General features: G+C 39.6%; 1 protein-coding gene across 1 annotated transcript in view; it reads left to right on the top strand.

The window, feature by feature from the left end:
• The window catches only part of LOC127574074 (aspartyl/asparaginyl beta-hydroxylase-like), a 180044-nt gene that overhangs the window by 45613 nt on the left and 113121 nt on the right, over positions 1 to 21310 (top strand). The window contains 2 exon segments of the mRNA XM_052022718.1: positions 18256 to 18348; positions 21088 to 21156. Of these exon segments, the coding sequence (XP_051878678.1) occupies positions 18256 to 18348; positions 21088 to 21156 (162 nt within the window).

Genomic DNA, 21310 nt, shown 5'->3' with positions numbered 1-21310 from the left:
GGCTGATTAGGGGCAGTCAGCATTGCTTTGTGAGGGGCAGGTCGTGTCTCGCGAGCCTGATTGAATTCTTTGAGGATGTGACAAAGCACATTGAAGCTAGAGCAATGGATGTGGTGTACATGGATTTTAGTAAGGCGTTTGATGGGGTTCCTCATGGAAGGCTCATTCAGAAAGTCAGGAGGCATGGGATCCAGGGAAACTTGACTGCGTGGATTCAGAATTGATTTTTATAAATGACTTGGATGAAGATGTGGGAGGTTGGGTTAGTAAGTTTGCTGATGATACAAAGGTTAGTGGTGGTGTGGATAGTGTGGAAGGTTGCTGTAGATTACTACAGGATATTGATAGGATGCAGAGCTGGGCTGAAGTGGCAGATGGAGTTCAACTGGAAAAGTGAAGTGATTCACTTTGGAAGATCGAATTTGAAGGCAAAATACAAAGTTAATGGCAGGACCCTTAGTGTGGAGGAACAGAGGGATCTTGGTGTCCACATCCATGGATTCCTCAAGGTTGCCGCGCAGGTTGCTAGAAGGCGTATGGGGGGGGGGGGGGGGGGGGGAGGTTAGCCTTCATTAGTCGAGGTCTTTAGTTCAAGAGCAGTGAGGTAATGTTGCAGTTCTATAAAACTCTGGTTAGACCACACTTGAAGTATTGTGTTCTGTTCTGGTCGCCTCATTAATGGAAGGATGTGGAAGCTTTAGAGAGGATGCAGAGGAGATTTACCAGAATGCTGCCTGGATTGGAGAGCATGTCTTATGAGGATAGGTTGAGTGAACTAGGCCTTTTCTCTTTGGAGAGAAGGAGGATGAGAGGTGACCTGATAGAGGTGTACAAGATGATATGAGGCATAGATCGAGTGGACAGCCAGACTTTTTCCCAGGGCGAAAATGGCTAACACCAGGGGTATAATTTTAAGGTGATTGGAGGAAGGTATGGGGGGGCTGGGGAGGATGTCAGAGGTGTTTTTTTTTTTAAGAGTGGTGAGTGCATGGAATGCACCAGCAGAGGTGGCGGAGGCAGATACATTAGGGACATTTTAAGAGACTCTTAAATAGGCACATGAATGATAGAAAAATGGAGGGCTATGTGGGAGGGAAGAGTTCGATAGATCTTGGAGCAGGATAACACGTAGGCACAACATGGTTGTCCAAAAGGTCTGTACCGTGCTGTAATGTTCTAAGTTCTATAGTATGATGATGCACTATAAAACCCGCTTCTGTGTTTTGCCAATATCCTTTGATCCCATTAGCATTAAGAAATATATCTACCTCCTTGAATACACTTAGTAATTTGATCTCCTCTACCTTCTGTAACAGACAATTCTAGAAGTGAAAACATTACTCCTGATCTTAGTTCTAAATGGCATACCCTGAATCCTGAGACTGACCCCTGGTTCTGGACTCCCCAGCCATCAGGAACATGCCCCTCTATTAATTCTGTTGAGCTATTAAAATCTATTTTTGGGAGATTTTTTGTTACATAAATATATTTAGGTGGCATTTTATTTCCTATGATTAGGTGAATATGAAACAATGTGCAAGGGGCAGGTTAGGCAGTTTTACTTATTTTTCAGGATCTGCTTATCACTAGCAAAGCCAATCCTTCCATATCCCAATGACGTGCCGGTAGGTTAATTGGCTATAGTAAATGACCCCTTTAGGTTAATAGCAGCTATAATTAAAGGGGGTTGATGGCATATGTGAAAAGTTGTAGGGATACAGGGAGATAAGGGGAGGAAGAATGAAGCTAATGGGGATAATTGACCTGGGATCTGGTATAGACTGGATGGGCCAAATGGCCTCGTGTTTCATTATAAATATAAGATGGTAAATACCTGTGAAGTCTTGTCACCAGTATGAAATTGCAGAATTGTACAGGCAGTCTGCATATTGGCAAGAGTCCAGAGACAAAACTGAAGATATAAGCCAGGTTTTTTTCTAGCTGGTTAAAAGTAAAGCATTGTTCACAGCATCAGATAAAAAGTCTCAATATCTTTACAAATTGCACCACGTCACCTATCAACATCTTTTGGATGAGGCATTAACAATGATAATGAGTTCTGTTAATGTCTCATCTGAAAGATGGTGACTTAGTCAGTGCAACGCTCCTACAGTATCACACTGAAGTGTTAGCCTACATAACTTGCTCAACTGTTCAGTTGATAGGATAACCTAGAGGATATCAAAGAACAGAATCTTCAGGACGCAGATGAGAGTGAATTGATGTTTTTAAAGGCTGAATGTTGTTACTGGAAAGAGAACATACTTCTGGGGAGAACTTTGAAAAATGTAATGCTTTGGTTTGTTTATCTCCAGATGTTATTATCTTTTACAAGTTGTAGGCTTTATTTTTGCAAGATGATTTTTGTAGTAGTCTTGAACAAAAGTCATGAATTTTTAACCTGGCTTGCACCTTGGCTTATTAACAAAAAAATCCATGCAGTGAAATAAATATGTTTTAAAGACTCATCCTTAATGTGTATCTAGTGTTTCTTCAGGCTTTCTACTCAAATTGACCACTGACTATTTTGGTCAGTGCAAAGGCAGAGTGGTACAAGTGTGTTGCTACAGAGATGATGATGCACGCATGCATGCTGATATCAACTTGCATCTGGAACTCAGAGCTTACTAATGCCTGGACTATTCCTGGATGAGATTGAAAAGGAAATGTATTTGGTGACTCTTATTTTTTTTAAAAAAGGTAATTAGGTTTATTTCTACTGTACGGAACATGGAAACAGTTTCAAATCTCTTCATGCTTTATTCTCTCAAGTCACAGGTCAATGAAAGAAGGACAAAATCCATTATTATACTATTTGATATTAATGTGTGTGAAAACTTCCCATGCGCAGTAAACCTTGCTATATTGCTAATAATTCTTTAGAGTTCCTAGATATTGGTTTGGTGCACTCAATTTAACAACGGCTTTGTTTGACTGACTATACATTAATAAAAAAAATAGTATTGAAAGTTAGTTTTGGGATGCAATGAATTGTAAATACAGCACAAGGGGAAGGAATGAAAATCTATCTTTTGAAATATCTTAAGGAGGAATAGGCCCACATTGGCTTCCGCTGTCTCACTCTCTCGCTACACGCACCTTAGTATGTTAAAATGTTCCTTCTACTTAATTTTCCCTTTTTTTCATGATTTGATTCTTCTTGAAATAAGTGAAGGAAGCATTAAGAGAGCTTAAAAAGGCAAAAGAAAAACCTGAAACAAAGAAAGCTAAGAAATCCAAACCTTCAAGGGTTGCTGAGAAGTCAAAGAAAGAAAAGATAGAGTTGAAAATGGTGAAGCCGAAAAAGGAGAAGCCCAAGCCTAAAACCGAAGAGAGAAAGAAGTCTGAAAAAGAGAAGACTGTCAAAGTTGAGAAAGTGAAAGTAAAGGAAAAATCAGAGTCCTTGAAAGAGAAAGTTAAAAAATTATTTCAGAAATTTAAAGGTGAAAAAAATGTGCAAGTGAAAGATAAAAAGGAACCCAGTGTTCTCGAGGTTAAGTCTACCAATAAGGGGAAAAGAAATAAGGAGTGAAATATCACCACAACAAGAGAAACTGATTAATCAAGCTTTGTGGACCGGTACTGTGACAGCAATCTAGTAGATCTCTCCCTTACAATGTATGCCATATCTTTCTGGTTTAACTGTTTCAATTACATGTACTAGTGCATATCTCACATGAACTTGAGCGATTTAAAAATATTTTGCCAAGCATACTACCATTGTGGTAGCATTGTATTGTTAAAATGGTGAAAGTGAAGTTCTGAACAGGAAGGGGAATACTCTATTTCCTTAGTATATTAGCACAGTTATATTTTGTAGCTGATTTTTTAAAAAAAAATGTGTATTGAAACTGAATTTTCATTATTTAAACATCTCCTAGATTGTCATTTTTTTAAAAACATGTTCCTTGAGTGATTTTCTCTGAATTTGTAGAGATTCCATGAAAGTGTTGTTTATGAAGCAAGATATATCTTGACATCTGTGATCTGCCTTAACACCTTTTTAACTTTTTGGAAGTACCCAGTTTGTATGCATTGTACTTCAGTTAAAGTGTAGTTTGTACTATAATCCAGATTTATTGCTTTGCATATTCCTCCTTTTTGTAATTTCATGGTAGGCAGAGGATTGCAAGCTGATTTGGATTGATTCAAAAATGCTTTTCATTCTTGTCCTGATATTAATTCTACTGATATTAAAATCTTCTATTATTGTCTTGCTTTATAATAAATCTGTATAATTTAAAGGAAATCAGGGAATTTCAGAAAAATATTTGAATAAATTTAAATCTTATAATTTGCTTTGGTTCTCATTCTCTCCTATACTTGCCTCTTATCTTAGCTTTAACTAACATTTTAACATTCTCTGTGCTAGTGATACCACTACATCTCAGATTTCACCCTCTGCCTTGGAAGTGGTGCCAATTTTATTAAATTGGATTTGGCTGAAAATCACTGCTTCCTTCTCTCGCCCTGCTCCCAGGAGAAAATGCAGGCACCTAAAGAGTGGATTTGAAATTTAGAAAATGCAGGTTGCTTCCTGAGGTGTGTGTTTATGCTGCAAGTAAATTTGAATAAAGCTACAAATGATATAATTGTGCCAGTCAATTTACTAGATACTGCTCTCAATGAAAAGATAATATTGAGAATCCACAAGCCCAGTCAATGTTAGCCTGTGTGCAGAAATTAAATGGGAATTACTGGAAAAGCTTAGGTCGTGTAGCATTTATGGCAAAAAAAAATCAATATTTTGGGTCTGTAACCTTGCATCAGAACTGTGAAAAGTTAGAGATTAAATAGGGTTTTAGATGTGCAGAAAGGTTGGATAGGTGAGAGAACAAAAACAAACGTAAAATGCTTGAAGAACTCAGCAGGTCATGTAGCATCTGCGGAAAGAGAAACTGTTAAAGTTTCAGGCCCATGATCCTTCATTGGAAGTTTTCATGTGTTTTCTGTTTCAGCATGTTCAGTTTTTTTTCCATTTTTATTTTAGTTGTGAACAAAATTTGAGAGTGGAGAAAACAAAAGAGATTACAGGATGACAAGGACAATAGTGGAAGGTGAAATGGAAATCAACATTTTGGATTGATGATAGATCATTGATCTGAAATATTTAATTGTTCCTCTCCCCACAAATGCTGTTTGGTCTTCTGAGTGTTTTCTTTTTTTTATTTATATATATATATATATATATATATATATATATATATATATATATATATAAAAATTATAACAAAAAAAACTTTGCATACAGTTATTGTTCAATTTGACTGGATGAAGATGGTAATATGAATCAATCTTAACTTTGTGCTACAGTGAATTTTATTGGAATTTGTTTCTCTCGCTCATTTCCTGGATGCACATCAGATTATCTGATCATTTTTTTTATCATGTAAACCCTTTAAGATTTGTGTGACTGGATGGGTTTCCTGTAGTATGATTAAGAAATAAAATTATACCATTAATAACTAAATGCTTTAGAGATACAAATGTCTCGCTAGAATATGAAACAGTGCAGTTTCATTTCTGCAGTATTCTGAAATTTTTTTGTAATGCAAACTGGTTTCCAGCTATACCATTCCTTGACAGCCTAATGTTCTCTCACAATACATCACTTGACGTGAACATTAGCAATACTGCAGAGATACAAATGTGCATGAAGTACAGCTTATCAACTATTTTAAGGAGCTAGTATAAATATATAAACTTTCTGTACCAGCATTTGTAAACTTGCTGGTTTTGTCATTGCATTTTCATAGGTCTGAAATTTAAGTCTGAATTGAAAGGCATTTTGGATAAGAAGGATTATTGCTGGAATAGACCCCTGATACCGCCTTGTGATCTTGGCAAGGTGTTTGGGCCATGTTAACTTTTGGCCCTCAGTTAAATAGTGCAGCATATATGCCTCCCTAAACCACAGGACTGACATTAGAGCTGGTGGGCAGAAGCAGGATGTTGAGATGTCAGAAGCCCCAAGGGAACTGTATTCTGTATAGTGGTACTACTTGTGGGCTTTTACAGTATATGCCAGTGTGAAGTAGCAAGGCCAATGGTGAAACAGCTAGAGATTCTTAGTGAAGGTGGAAATTGGATTTTTCTTTTGATAGGCTAAATGGGAGCTAATGTCCTAATGCCAAATTGGGGAATGACCAAACAAAATCACAAAATTGGGTTGTACTAGCTTTAAGAAGTTGCTTCATTGTTTTCTCCATTTTGAAAGGACTAGAAAGCAACTGGTGTAATCATGGACAGCAGCTGCTTGTTGGACTTGCAACTGCTGTCTCATTTGTGTGCTGCTGGGTCAATGTTAAAGTGCTCTCTTTGTATCAACTACACTGAAGTGATAAGACGTGATGGGACTTACACACTCTGGAGTGACCTGGACACAGCCATGGCCACAATGTGGAACTGAATTTTTTACAGTGGTGCTTGACTACAAAAGTGCAGCAAATGTAAATTAATGTTCCCTTGTGGACCCTTTGATTCCTGAATGCTTCCTTATCCTGCGTGATTTACTGCTTGTTTTATCATGCATGGAAAAACCAAGATTGTTGGTCATGATCTTTTGACGCAGTTTATGTTAAAATCAGAAATGCCTATCGTGAATGTTGATTACATCACACCTGTGAAGAATGGGGAAATGACACCAACGTTAGGGTGAAACAGGAAATGTCCACTCCAAAGTACCATTTGGGATGCCTGGTCCAGTTCGCAGCAGAAATTTGGAGGTTGGTTTACTGGAAATGGGTGTAAATACTTCAAAACCTGTGCTAAATGCTGCCTTATGAGTTTTGTTTTGCATCTAAAGTGTTCCTAGTGTTTTTTTTTAAATCCCTTTTCTAGGCAATTGTAGGTTTCCTGGGCACCAGGTTCCAGTAAGACATTGTTAAAATTATATACTGTGTAGTAACAGAATTGGTAAATTGGATTACTATTGTCACATATACTAAGGTACAGAGGAAAAACTTTGTTTTGCATGCCATCCATACAGTTCATCTCATTACAACAGTGCATTGAGGTAGTACAAGGAAAAACGATAACAGAATGCAGAATAAAGTGTCACTTACAGAGAGTGCAGGCGGACAATAAGGTGCAAGGCCGTAAACAAGGTAGATTGTGAGGTCAAGAGTCCACATCGTCATGCTAGGGGACCGCTCAAAAATCTTAACTGTGGGATAGAAGCTGTCTTTGATCTCAGTGGTAAGTGCTTTCAGGCTTTTGTATCTTCTGCCTGATGGGAGGGTGGAGAAGAGAGAATATCTGGGATAGATGGGGTCTTTGCTGCCTTGGTAAAACAGCCAATATATACAAAGTATAGACTGAGTCCGTGTAGTGGAGGGGAGGGTGAGCTGTGTCCACAACTCTGCAGTTTCTTGCGGTCTCAGGCAGAGCAGTTCCCATACCAAGCCATGATGCTTCCAGATAGGATGCTTTCTATGGTGCATCGATTTTAAAAAAACTGGTGAGGGTCAAAGGGGATGTGCCAAATTTCCATAGCCTCCTTAGGAATTAGAGGTGTTAGTGTGCTTTCTTGGCCATGGCGTCTACCTGGTTGGACCAGGATGGGGATGTTCACTGCTTGGAACTTGAAGTTCTCAACCTTCTGGACCTTGGCACCATTGATGTAAACTGGAACATGTGCATCGGCCTGTCTTCCTGGTCAATGAACAGTTCTTTTGCTGATATTGAGGGAAAGGTTGTCATGACACTATGCTACTAGGCTCTCTATCTCCTTCCTGTAATCTGACTCATCGTTATTTGAGAATTGGCCCACTACAGTGGTGTCATCTGCAAACTTGTAGATGGAGTTAGAGCAGAATCTGGTTACGCTATCGAGAGTGTGTAGCGGGTAGAGTAGAGGGCTGAGGATGCAGCCTTGTGGGGCACCAGTGTTGAGGATCATCGTGGAGGAGATATTGCTGCCTATCCTTATTGATTGCGGTCTGTTGGTTAAAAGTCAAGGACTCAATTGCAAAGGGAGGTGTTGAGTCCCAGGTCTAGGAGTTTGAAGAGGAGTTTGCTTGGAATTATAGTATTGAAGGCGAATCATGACTTTGAACTAAATTTAGGCCCTTGCTAGAACTTCAAAGCTGTAGATATACTGTTAGGCAGTTAAGTAGAATTTTTTTTCTCCATATTCAATATGCTGCTGATTAAATGCTAATGACATTTTCTTAATTTCAGAGCAACCTTATTTCTATTAAGTTGCAACTGTAGATTTCCTGCTACAATCGTATGATTTGTTCCTAGATGCCATTACCAAATTTTTGAATGCTATAATTCCTTGAGTTACAAATGCTACATTTTACCAACTTTCCCTCAAGTGCCAATGATTCTTTGGGGTATGTGTCTTCAGTTTACAAATCTTTATTGTATGATAACAAATAGCACTCCACTTTCCACCTATAGAATTACAATCAAATTATCCATAATGCATTTTGCCCTGAATGAAACATTTTCCAGAAATGCATCCCTTTTATTAATGAAGGAATTACTGTAACTTCCTGTGTTTGTCAGGTATTCAAAACTGATCATTTGAAGTGGTCTCAGAGCCAGCCAAGTCCATATGTAGTAGTTTAGGCTGGTTTGTACCCTATCTCCCTATTGAGCTATCATAAATAGTACAATAAATCTTGCAGGCTACTTGTTTCCCATCTTCCCATATCCCAGTGTGCAGTACAACACTTCCCTTCACTAATTTCCTTTGCCATGTCTACCCACCTTCCAAGATTTTGATCTGGTCTGTCAGTGCTGGGAGATAGGGCCTATACAAAAATAAGACCTTACTGTTTCTTTCAGAATAGCCCCAAGTACAGTCAAGTACTTTAGATGTATCGTCACAGTAGTGATTAAGACTTGCAGAAGCCAGTTTGCCCAGCAAATTCCCACAGGCATCTTTTTGATGATGATCAGACCCCCGTGTCTGCGTGGGTTTCCTCTGGGTGCTCCGGTTTCCTCCCACATTCAAAAAAGATGTACAGGTTAGGAAGTTGTGGGCGTGCTATGTTGGTGCTGGGAGTGTGGCGACACTTGTGGGCTGCCCCCAGAACACTATGCAAAAGATGCATTTCACTGTGTTTCGATGTACGTGTGACTAATAAAGATATCTTAAAAACAAATAAAGATAAGATTAAGATATGTTGATTAAAGGATAAATATTGACCAGGACACTAAGGATTCTCTTCGCTCTTCTTCAAAATGGAGTCATAGCATCTTTTTATGCCCACTTGAAGATTATTGTCTCATCATAAATGTAGCACTCCACTTACACTCAGTACTCCCTTAGTGTTGTACTGGAGTATTGTCCTAAACTTGTGTTTTGAAGTCTGGAGTAGAATGTAAATCTAGAACCTTCTGATCTCATAGTCTTAGAAAACCAAGTTTGAACTTAAGCTAGTAAGCTATGGCTCTTCCATTTGTATTCTCAGAACCTGTGCATTGAATTAATGGAGAATTTAAAGGTTGTCAAACTTACTAGAGTATGAAGGCATTGCAGTTTTAAAAGTATTAATAACTTGTCTAAATTATTCTGAACAAACAAGCAAATTACTTATTGGGCAGTTTGTTGAGTTGCTGACATGCCTAAGTCAGTGCATCTCCCAGCAGCATTCATTGAATCCATTTCAAACTTCATGGATGAAGTGCTGACATTTCAGAGGAAAATTTTAGGCTGTTGATCTTCAGCATGCTTCAAGTAATAGTTCACTAGCGAGTATCAGCTGAGAAAGGAGAGAATGCATCTCTAAGCAAGGATTTAGCAATAATGAAAACTTGAAGTTCAACAAGGTATGAATGATAAAATAATTTTTAAAAAACCAAGCTAATTAGTTGCTAAAAATATTTGGAAATTTTAGTAGTTTTTGTTTTTACTTATAATCCAAGTGTTTCTTGCAAAATGAATGAATTTAGAGATGAACATTTATACTTGACTATATATAAAAAAAACATTTTTATATGAGAAATCTCTCCAACAATACTTACAGTTGGTGCCATTTTTCCTGTGAGGATACTTGAGTTTATGGATTCAGCTGTAGCAGTTGACTTGGGTGCTATTTGTATAATTCCTTAAGCCCCCATATTTCCAGAAATGTTTGATTGCAAGGCTGCACACGTAGAGCATGTCAAGGCTTTCTTTTCATACTTTGGCCAATTCTGTTTTCCAGTTGACAGAAAAGTGTTGCAACTAACCTCTCCCTGCTTTTAAAATTAGTTGAATATACTAATTTCTATTTTTTTTGGTGTTTTGAGGGGTTAGATTTTGGGGGGGGTTAGATTTGGGTGGTGGTGGCAGATTCCCCATCTCTAATTGCCCTTGGGAAGGTGCTGATTACCTGCCTCTTTAAACTACTGCAGTTCTTCTGATGAGGGCACTCCATGCTGCTACTGGTGAGGGAGATCTGGGACTTAAATCCAATAATGATGAAAGAATGGCGGTATACTGTATATGGTGGTGCATGTTTAGGAGGGAAAATGCAGACAGTGGTATTCCATGCACCTGAAGCCATTTTCCTGTTGGGGTGGGTGATTGTGGATTAGAAAGTACAGGTGGAATAACCTAATAAACGTAATTAACCACATTACATTTTGTAGATGGTACAAACAGTGCAGTCTACATGTGGAGGTGATGGACGAGCTGAATGTTAAGGATATTGGATTAGGTACCAATGAAACAGACTCGTATATCCTGGGTTTTGTCAAGCTTTTTGGTTATCATTGGAATTGGAGAGTATTGTATCACACTCCTGATGCGTGGTTTAAATGGTGGTAAGGCTTTGGTATGTGAGGAGGTGAGTCAGTCACCTAAAGATAACCAGCATTGGCCTCCCCCTTGTGGCAAAAGTATTTGTGACTAGGCCAATGAACTTATGGTCAGTTGTGATCCTCTGGATGGTGGTGTGAGACTTGGCAATGGTCATACCATTTAAATGTCAAAGGTAGGTAATTAGACTTTCTCTTGCTGGAGAAGACCATTGCCTGTCAGCTTTGTGGTATGAATGTTACTTGCCATTTATCAGCCCATGCACGAATGAGGACATGGTGCATTCAGATATGAACTTCATTTGCTGAGGAGTTGCAAATGGAATTGAATATTATGCAGTCATTACGAACATTCCCACTTCGGAACTTGCGGAAGGAAGGTCATTGATGAAGCAGCTGAAGGCAGTTGGGCCCAGGAAACTGCCTGGACTATCTTCTGCAACGATGTCCTTTGGCTGGGATACTAGACTTCTGAAAGCCAGATGAGGTATTATGCTATCCATTTGAGTGTTTTCCTCTGGTTGTCCTTTGACTTCAGTTTTATCAGGACTAGATGACTCACTTAACTACTGTCTTGATATCAAGGGCACTTGCTCTCACCTTGCCTCTGGAATTCAACTCTTTAGTCCTTGTTTGGATCAGGCTGAGATGGGGTATGTGCCAGGTGCTGCTAGTGAAACCAAAACTGGGCAACAGGTTATGGGTGAATAAGTTTTTAACATGGTTGGTGACATCTTCAATCACTTTGCTCAGTCACTCAGTCTACTCTGAATCATCAGCAGTGATTGGGTTTTATTTTGTAAGCAGGCTACACTTGGGTAATCTTCCTTGATGCCATGTACTGCAACAACTTGGCTAAAGCTGCGGTTTGTGCTGTACACAAGCCTTTAGTACTACAGTCCAGGTAGCTTCTGATCCCATAACCTCGGCTGTATTCGGTGCTTTCAGCTGTTTCTTGATATCACATGGAGTGAATCAAATTGGTTGAAGACTGATTTTTTTTTTGTGATGGCAGTGATCTGGTACAGGACGGGGCCTGGGAGCCAAGATGTATAGTCCACTCAATGCTTTTGGTGAAATGGTGGAACTGTTTGCTGCACCCTGCAATTGTTGAAGACGGGGATGTTCAATATTAACTGCAGCAGGAATTTAGGACAGTTTTCATTCCTGAAACAGAGGTGTTAGATTTTAAAGACTGCAGTTAAAAAAAAACACTTGGTTAGTCATTGGATTTTGGGATGATGAATCCAAACTCTGAAGAGGAATTGATTATGCAAACAATTTTCAGTTTAGTTTTGTATAGCTGTTTGCTGCAAACTGTTCTTGACAGCACAGCCTTCAATTCTGGTTCAACTGAGTAATTATTTGAAGATAATTGAAGGAGGTCTTGATGCTTTTACACCTTTAGAAAAATAAAACTTAAATATCTTCAGTGGAACTTTTGAATCAAGTTGAGATTGGTTTTCTCCATGTGACTAAATTGTCTCAATAGATTTCTTGCCTTGACTATATTTGAAGAGCATGAATGTTCATATTTTTGATTTGCAAATAACGCAATACTACAGAAATATTTCCATAGTTAAGTTAGAGATGTTTTATGACAGAGTTACAAACACAATAACTTCACTTCCTAAAACATAACCATGTTCAATTTCAAATCATTTTGCTTTTATTTCAACTTATCACCTTTAGAGGGGGAAAAACAACCTTGGAAAGGTGGATGTTTCTCAATAGATCAAGAGAACTGCAATTGATCCCAATATTGTTTTGTCCCACCCAGTAAATAGTAAAACTGCTTCAATGTGGGATCACAATTTCCAGCAGTAAGTTAATAGAATATTAATGAAATTTCATGAGTTACCAAATAAAATAAACATTGCTTGGGTATTTTTGTACAAAATACTTCATGCACATTGAGGAGGCTGTGCTGTGCACTATGTGAATATGTCATATGATGGTTACATATTTGCAAAATGGACAATACAGTCAACTGAGGACACTTAAAACTATATAGTCAACAGATTTCTTTAAATTGGCAACACATTCTTGCTCAGATACAAATAGGTGAATTTGCAAAGTATGTTTTATCTCTTTATTGAATAACAGCTTAACATTTACAAAGAACTTTCAATGTAACAAACTTCTGCTGTATTTCAAAAAAGAGCTGACAGCAAACATTGATCAACAAGATGCTTTATAGAAGTAGTCTAAAGCATGGTGATCACACGGTCAGGCTTTTAAGTTAGGAATAGATTTGGTGTTAGATCAGTGTGGTTCTGTCTATCGGTAGGGGTAGAATCAAAGAAGGCCTGAGCCTGAAGTATACATTGCATCCACAGGCAAGTTGGATGGGGATAATTAGAGGGGAGATGAAATGAAGCCTTGGAATTTGAACACTGAGACAGGGATTTTAATTGGAGCAAAAACTGTAGATTCTGGAAATCTGAAAAAGAGACAAAATGCTGGAAGTACTCAGCAGGTTAGGCAGTCTCCAAGGAGTGAGAAATAGTAAGTGTTTCAAATCAACAGCTATCCAAACTGGTAAAGTGAGAAAACAGCAGGTTTTAAGTTGAAGAAAGACTTTTTGAGATGTTTTCCCTTAACCATGGCATCCTCTCTATTGTGGTTGATGGGTCTCTCAATCATGTCTGCTATTTCCCACTCTTCTGCTCTCACCCCACTCCTCCCAGTTAGAACAAGGATAGGATTCTTCTTGTCCTCATCTTTTACCTAGTCAGCCTCCATATTCGATGGAACATCCTTTATAATTCCTGCCTCCTTCAACTGGATTCAGCCATCAGGCACACCTTTTTCCCCTCTCTCCCCGTTCAGCATTCTAATGGGGCTGTTCACGCCACTATTTAGAACATAGAACATAACAGCACAATACAGGTTCTTCGGCCCACGATGTTGTGCCGACCTTTAAACCTCGCCTAAGACTATCTAACCCCTTCCTCCCACATATCCCTCTATTTTAAATTCCTCCATATTCTTATCTAGCAATCTCTTGAATTTGACTGATGTACCTGCCTCCACCACTGCCCCGGGCAGTGCATTCCATGCCCCAACCACCTCTGGGTAAAAAAAACCTTCCTCTGGTATCTCCCTTGAACTTCCCACCCATTACTTTAAAGCCATGCCCTCTTGTATTGAGCATTGGTGCCCTGAGAAAGAGGCGCTGGCTGTCCACTCTATTCCTCTTAATATTTTGTACACCTCTATTATGTCTCCTCTCATCCTCCTCCTCTCCAAAGAGTAAAGCCCTAGCTCCCTTAGTTTCTCCTCATAATGCATACTCTCTAAACCAGGCAGCATCCTGGTAAATCTCCTCTGCACCCTTTCCAACACTGCCACATCCTTCCTATAATGAGGCGACCAGAACTGGACACAGTACTGCAAGTGTGGTCTAACCAGAGTTTTGTAGAGCTGCATCATTACCTCGCGGCTCTTAAACTCGATCCCTCCACTTATGAAGCTAACGTCCCATAAGTTTTCTTAACTACCCTACCTACCTGTGAGGCAACTTTCAGGGATCTGTGGATATGAACCACCAGATCCCTCTGCTCCTCCACACAACCCAGAATCCTGCCATTAACTTTGTACTCTGCCTTGGAGTTTGTCCTTCCAAAGTATACCACCTCACTTCTCCAGATTGAACTCCATCTGCCACTTCTCAGCCCAGCTCTGCATCTTATCAATGTCCCTCTGCAATCTTCGACAATCCTCTACACTAACCACACCACCACCAACATTTGTGTCATCTGCAAACTTGCCGACCCACCCTTCTACCCCCTCATCCAAGTCATTAATAAAAATCACGAAAAGCAGAGGTCCCAGAACCGATCCTTGTGGGACACTGCTAGTCACAGCCCTCCAATCTGAATGCACTCCCTCCACCACAACCCTCTGCTTTCTACAGGCAAGCCAATTCTGAATCCAAGTGGCCAAGCTGCCCTGAATCCCATGCCCCCTGATCTGAAGAAGCCTACCCTGTGGAACCTTGTCAAATGCCTTATTAAAATCCATGTAGGCTACCTCTACTGCACTACCCTCATCAATCTGTCTGGTCACCTCCTCAAAGAACACTATCAGGCTTGTGAGATATGATCTGCCCTTCACAAAGCCATGCTGGCTGTCCCTCATCAGACCATGATTCTCCAAGTGCCCATAGATCCTATCTCTAAAAATCGTTTCCAACAGCTTGCCCACCACAGACATAAGGCTCACTGGTCTATAATTTCCCTGGTTTTCTCTTCCAGCTTCACCAATGACTCGCCTTCTCATGACACTTTCCAATGCCGCAATCTGCCCTCTTACTGCTTTCCTATTCACCATCAAGGAACCCAAACTGCCCTTCATATGGGAATGTTGCAGCCCCTGGGACTCAATATTGAATTAAACAAACTTCAGCATTTTCTCTACAGATGTTGAAAATTTACATTTTTAACTTGCATCTTTGTTTCTTTTTCCTTCTGTCTCGTCTTGTAGAAATTTAAACTTGACAACTTGGGTCTGCATCTTATCCCCCTGTTAACCCCTTCACCCTTTCTGTAACTTAAAACAAATGCACATTGGTGAGAAAGTTGTTTTCTCAGTTTCCTAGTTTTGATGAAGGGTTGTTGACATAAAATGTTCACTTGGTTTCTCTCCATAGAAGTTGCCAGGCCAGCTGAGTTTGAAAGCACTTTCTGTTTTTGACAGGAATTTTAAATTAGATCGATTGAGATGTCAGTAGAAGATGAGAATAATTGAGTGTGAAATATTGTCTACAGTGGATTATGTGTGATGGGACTTTGCACAAATTAAGATTATGTATTATAATTTGTGGAAATTAAAAAGGCTGTTGGAAAAGGTTCAGCTTGGTGATGATGGATGAGGGTTTTAATAAGCATCAGGATACTACATTCATACCATCCCATATATAAAGTTCAGTTTGAGATCAACAGAACAGAGATTTGGCCTGAGCATGTAGCTGGGAAGTGATAGACTTTGTACCATGGCATGAAGTTTTTGGCTGGAGGATGGGAATGGAACTGGTGGTTGAGTGCAGTTCTTTTTTAAAAAAATTACAATAAAGGCTTAGATACGAAGACCAAATCGTAGAAGGCTGGAGTAAGGGACTGGAGAGTTGGGAGGAGAACTGAATGTACACTTTTTGCCATTCTACATTTAATACCTTCCAAGCCTGATGAAGGTCTACCATTGTGATACTTGCTGAACCAATCCATTCAGGGAAGGTTCAAGGTGAATACAGTGTGAATGCGATGATATGCAAAGTTCCACTCACAGTGACTCTCTACATTATGGAGAATTTCTAACCAGAATCTTGTCTTTCTAATTTTTTTTACGTGTACATTGTTCATCATAACAGTTTGGTATAAATGAAAGTAAATGCTGTAACTTCTTTGAAGTTATTTGGGGCATTTGAGTTGCTGTAGTTAAACTTTTAAAGTGGATGGAGGCAGTTTTGATTTTGGCAGCTTTAAATTTTTTTTAGCGCTTGATATTTTTGCAAAATAGCACAGTTGTGTAAATGAGTTCTGTTTGCATCATAATTAGCCATAAACAGCATCCAAATTTTAAACGCCCTGTGCAGATATTTTATTTATGTTTGTACTTTTGGATTTCCTGTAGTTTTGCTCACTGCTCAGCAGTTCTAAGAAAGAATGCAATACTAAACTGTCTTTCCAGTGACAATAATTTATCAGTATTGAGGGTATTCCGAGAAGTAAAAAAACTTAGTTTAAATTTTCTGTTGTTTAAAATTAGTGAGCAGAGAATCATCTTGCTGAGGGTGTGCAGTTTCTTGATTTTGTGTTCCTAGTATGTGTAGAAGTGGGGGGGAAAACTGTTCTCTGGCATCTCCACCACCACTGTCATCAATACTTAGATTTCTTTTCTCCTGTTTTATACCTGAAGCATTTACATTTTTTTTTGTTCAAAATAAATGGAAAATTTGCAGGGTGGTGATATATTCCTCATAAGTGCCTGAAATAAAGGGAACATACTTAAAAATTTCTGAAAATTTGGTAGTAAGCATAGTGTTTGGTGTAACGATATATATACTCAAGTTCTTTTTATGAAAAAAAAATCATTAACAGAGAAGCAGTTGTATTTTATCAGAGTTCAGTTCATAACAAGAGCATAGCTGTTCATGTTAGGAATGTACTACAACACTAAGTGTGATTTGTCCTGCTTGAAGCCAGTAATTAAAAAAAAGTTAGAATGCTTTGGAACTGTTACTGATATTGAGGCAATGTGTCCGAGCAGATAGATTTGCATGAAAAATCCTCCAGATGGCAATGCAGAGTAAATCTATGTAGAAACATCTCACCTGATGTTGGTAATAGAGCGGCATATAACCTACCATATCTGTAAGAAGATGAAGTCAATGGCTAGTGCATACACATTCTTTCACTTTCCAGTCCAAGCTTCTCGTATTTTCTTGTCTGAGATAGTGTTTGGTCCTTCAGTTTTTTTCAAAATTATTTTGAAAAATCATTGGCAACCTAAGAGCTTTAATATTTACCCCTTGCTACAAACTTTTGCATGCTCCCCATGGACTACATCCTGAATTCGGGATGCCGTCTGAGGCTAGTCAGACTTGTGTAATCTATTGAACCTTAAGAATGTATTCTTGGGCTTGAAGTTCAGCTGTATTAACTGGAGAAATTGGCTAAAAACAGCAATACTACCTGGTCGATTAAGGTTCTAGTCGTGTAGACTATACTGTTTTGCATCAGAGTACTGTAAGTGTAACAATGTACCATAGAGTGGATATGTATACTTGCATGTTTATTAGATTTTACCCTAATGATTGAAGTGTACATGTATTTAATGCCACCAGAGATATTTAAATTTTCCAGAAAGTTTGCTAACCAATTCAGACATGCAACTATATAACATTAAACATTTTATAAGGCTGGTACTGAATTGGTACAAAAAGGAATCACTGTAGCATGCTATATTGAGATGTAATGCTGTTCTTCTGGGATTCTGGTACGAGCCCAAACCTCCATGATCAGCATGCTGGTGGAATGGGAACCCGTTTGAGGCCTTGGCCCTCCTTTTGATTTTCCTGCAACAATGAAATAGTTAAAGCCATTGTGTATCGGTGTGGAATGAGCCACTGAGGCAGTGTGCAATGGCTACCTGTGAGGGCTGAGCTGGTGGAATGAGTGCAAGCTTATTGCTAGGGACTAGCAGCGACTACACCATGTTTGAAAGACCAGCTGGGTCCTGCTGTCTCTCACTGCTCTTCCCATTGAGCTTGTTTCCATAGTGAAATTTCCACACTCAGAAGAGCCATGTAGTCAGAGGGAAACAGCAGCTTCCATTGTAGCCATCAGAAAGTGTTGAGAGAGACTATGGGAACTGGGTAAAATATAATTTGTATGCCTACAGTGTGGTGTATTATTTTAAGAAGTCAGCTTTTCCTGCCTATGCTGGACTTGATAATGATTCCATTGTTTTATGAAATTCTTTGGTATTTAACATCAGGATTGAAGGAAGTGGAAGGGCCTATTCCTGCTGAACGTTTTGGGAAAAGTGAAGAACCAGTTCATGTGGCTGTGCATCCACCAATTGAGACAGGTAAGGTGGGGTTACTTTAAGGTATACTATCAGGAGGATGAATGTGAAGAAAAGTTATTCTCTGGATATAAATAAGCTTCTCTATAGAGTAAGGTAATGTGTAGCTCTGTTAATGGAAATGGGTGAACTAATTCCTGTGCAATGAAATGACAAAACAGAAAAAATGATGAACTGCAGCAAAACAGAATAATAACTGACTTTTCAATAACTTCAAGTTTACAGCAATGTTATCATACCAGATAACAATTTAAAGCCTTAGAAGCGGCAGGGACAGCACCTTCCTGTTAGGGTGAAGGGTAGACGTACCAAGTTCAGGGAACCCTGGCTGATGAGAGAGATGGAGGCTCTGGTCAGGAAAAAGGAGGAAGCATACAGCACTTTTAGGCAGCTGGATATGAATGATTCCATAACAAATATAAAATGTTCAAGACCAGGCTTAAGGGGGAAATCGGGAGGGCAAAAAGAGGGTATGAGATGGATTTGGCAGGCAGGGTTAAAGCTAATCCCAAGAGGTTCTTCCTTTATATTAACTGTAAAGTGGTAACTAGGGGGAGACTAGGTCCTTTTAAGGACCATCAGGGCTGCCTCTGTGTGCAGCCGCAGGAGACGTCCAAGTTTTTTTTGATGTCTATTTTTCCTCTGTGTTTACTAAGGAGAATATCATGGATGCCAAAGAAATGAGGGTAATAAGTAGAGAGGTCTTTGGATCATATGCATATTACGAGGAAGGAGGTATTTGCTGCCTTGAAGCGCATTAAGGTGAGCAAATCCCCAGAGCCTGACCAAGTGCACCCCCAGACCTTATGGGAGGCCAGGGAAGAAATCGCGGAGGCCCTTGTAGAGATATTTGTTTCGTTGTTAGCCACTGGTGGAGTTCCAGAAGACAGCAGGGTGGCTAATGTTGTTCTGTTGTTCACGAAGGGTAGCAAGGACAAGCCAGGGAACTACAGGCCAGTGAGTCTGACTTCAGTTGTAGGGAAGTTACTGGAGGGAATTCTGAGGGACAAGATGTAGCATCACTTTGATAGTCAAGGCCTGATCAGGAATAGTCAACATGGTTTTGTGCATGGGAGGTCGTGTCTGATGAATCTTTTGGAGTTTTTCGAAGAGGTAACTAAGGGGATAGATGAAGGTAGGGTAGTGGATGTTGTCTATATCGACTTTAGTAAGGCCTTCGACAAGGTCCCGTGTTGCAACTGATCTGGAAGGTTAGGACGCACAGGATTCAGGGGGAGCTAGCGAGGTGGATTCCAAATTGGTTCGATGATGAGTAGCAGAGGGTGATGGTTGAAGGTCGATTCTCCCCGACTGGAGATCTGTGACTAGTGGGGTGCCCCGGGGTCAGTGTTGGGACCTCTGTTATTCATTATGTATTTAAACGATTTGGATATGAATGTACATGACGCAATTAGCAAGTTTGCTGATGATACTAAATTAGGGGGTCTCGTTGATAGTGAAGCAGGCTACAATGAATTGCAAAGCAATCTTGATCAGTTAGGGAGATGGGCTAAGGAATGGCAAATGGTTTTCAACTTGGATAAGTTTGAGGTAATGCATTTTGGACATTCAAACCAGGGTAGGACCTGTACAGTGAATGGCAAGGCACTGATGAGTGTTGTGGAACAAACTGACCTTAGAGTACAAGTGCATAGTTCGCTGAAAGTGGCTGCCCAAGTAGACGGTGGTGAAGGTGTTTAGCATGCCGGCCTTCATCAATCAGGGCATCGAGTTTAGGAGTAAAGGGCATTATGTTGCAGTTATACAAGTTGTTGATGAGACTGCACTTGAAGTATTGTGTGCAGTTTTGGTTAACCTGTTATAGGAAAAACATTGTCAAGCTGGAGAGGGTGCAAAAGAGATGTACAAGGATGCTACCTGGACTAGAAGGCCCGAGCTATAGGGAGAGGTTGGTTACGCTGGATCTTTATTCCTTGGAGTGTAGGAAAATGAGTGGTGACCTCATAGAAGTTCACAAAAATCATGAGGGGTAGGGATAGGTTGGATGGTCATGGTCTTTTCCCCAGGGTTGAGGAGTCTAAAACTAGAGCGCACAAGTGCAAGATCAGAGGGGTGAGATTTAAGAGAGACCTGAATGGTAACTACACAGAGGATAGTGAGTACCTGGAATGAGCTGCCAGAGGAAGTAGTTGAGGTAGGCACAATTGCAACATTTAAGGGGCATCTGGATAGGTACATGGAGGATAGGAGCTTGGAGGGTCATGGACTGAATCCAGGCAACTGGGACTAGCAGGGAAGATGCTGTGGTCGGCATGGACCAGTCTGTGCTGTATTACTCTATCGCTCGAAGGTTACCTTTTGCCAAAATATTTTCTCTGCCCTCTTTATTACTTGAATTGCCTGCAGATCTTGAGGAGGTGTTACCAACAGCAGCTGCAGTGAGTATTCAATTGAATATCTGAGTAAAAATGTTCTTTTTCTGGAAAGAGCTGCAAGAGGGAGATATTTTCATATCAATTTGCTATTTGCATTCAGCAGTACTGGCATTGGGCTCAGACCAATATAAATTGAAGGAATTTCTGTGGTATATTCAAAATAATCCAGCCTGGGATTGTTATGAGAATGTAATACTATGGTATTTACTTAGCCATATATACCAACTGATTATATTAGAAATGTTTGGGTGCGCAAAATAGAGCAGTGTTTAACTTAGTGCTAACTATTAAGAGTTTAATTGGTGGAGTAATTAAGCTGATATTATCTATAAAAATATTACTTTAGAGACTGGAACAGAAGAACCTGAACCTATTGAAGCTGCTGTGGCTCAGGAGTCTTTCAAAACCAATATAGGTAGGTCTTTTCCTTCTGGGTTATAATTTCTTAATTCATGCAAGATCTATATAGAAAGAAAGTATAACATTTTGATCTTTTTTAGTTGTTCCAATAATTGATTTGTTGCATCTTGCTCAAGTAGGATTTGTTGCACAAAGAATTAAATGATTGT

This window comes from Pristis pectinata, chromosome 9 (assembly GCF_009764475.1).
Source record: "Pristis pectinata isolate sPriPec2 chromosome 9, sPriPec2.1.pri, whole genome shotgun sequence".
Classification (NCBI taxonomy): domain Eukaryota; kingdom Metazoa; phylum Chordata; class Chondrichthyes; order Rhinopristiformes; family Pristidae; genus Pristis; species Pristis pectinata.
This window is presented reverse-complemented; position numbering and strand designations above follow the sequence as displayed.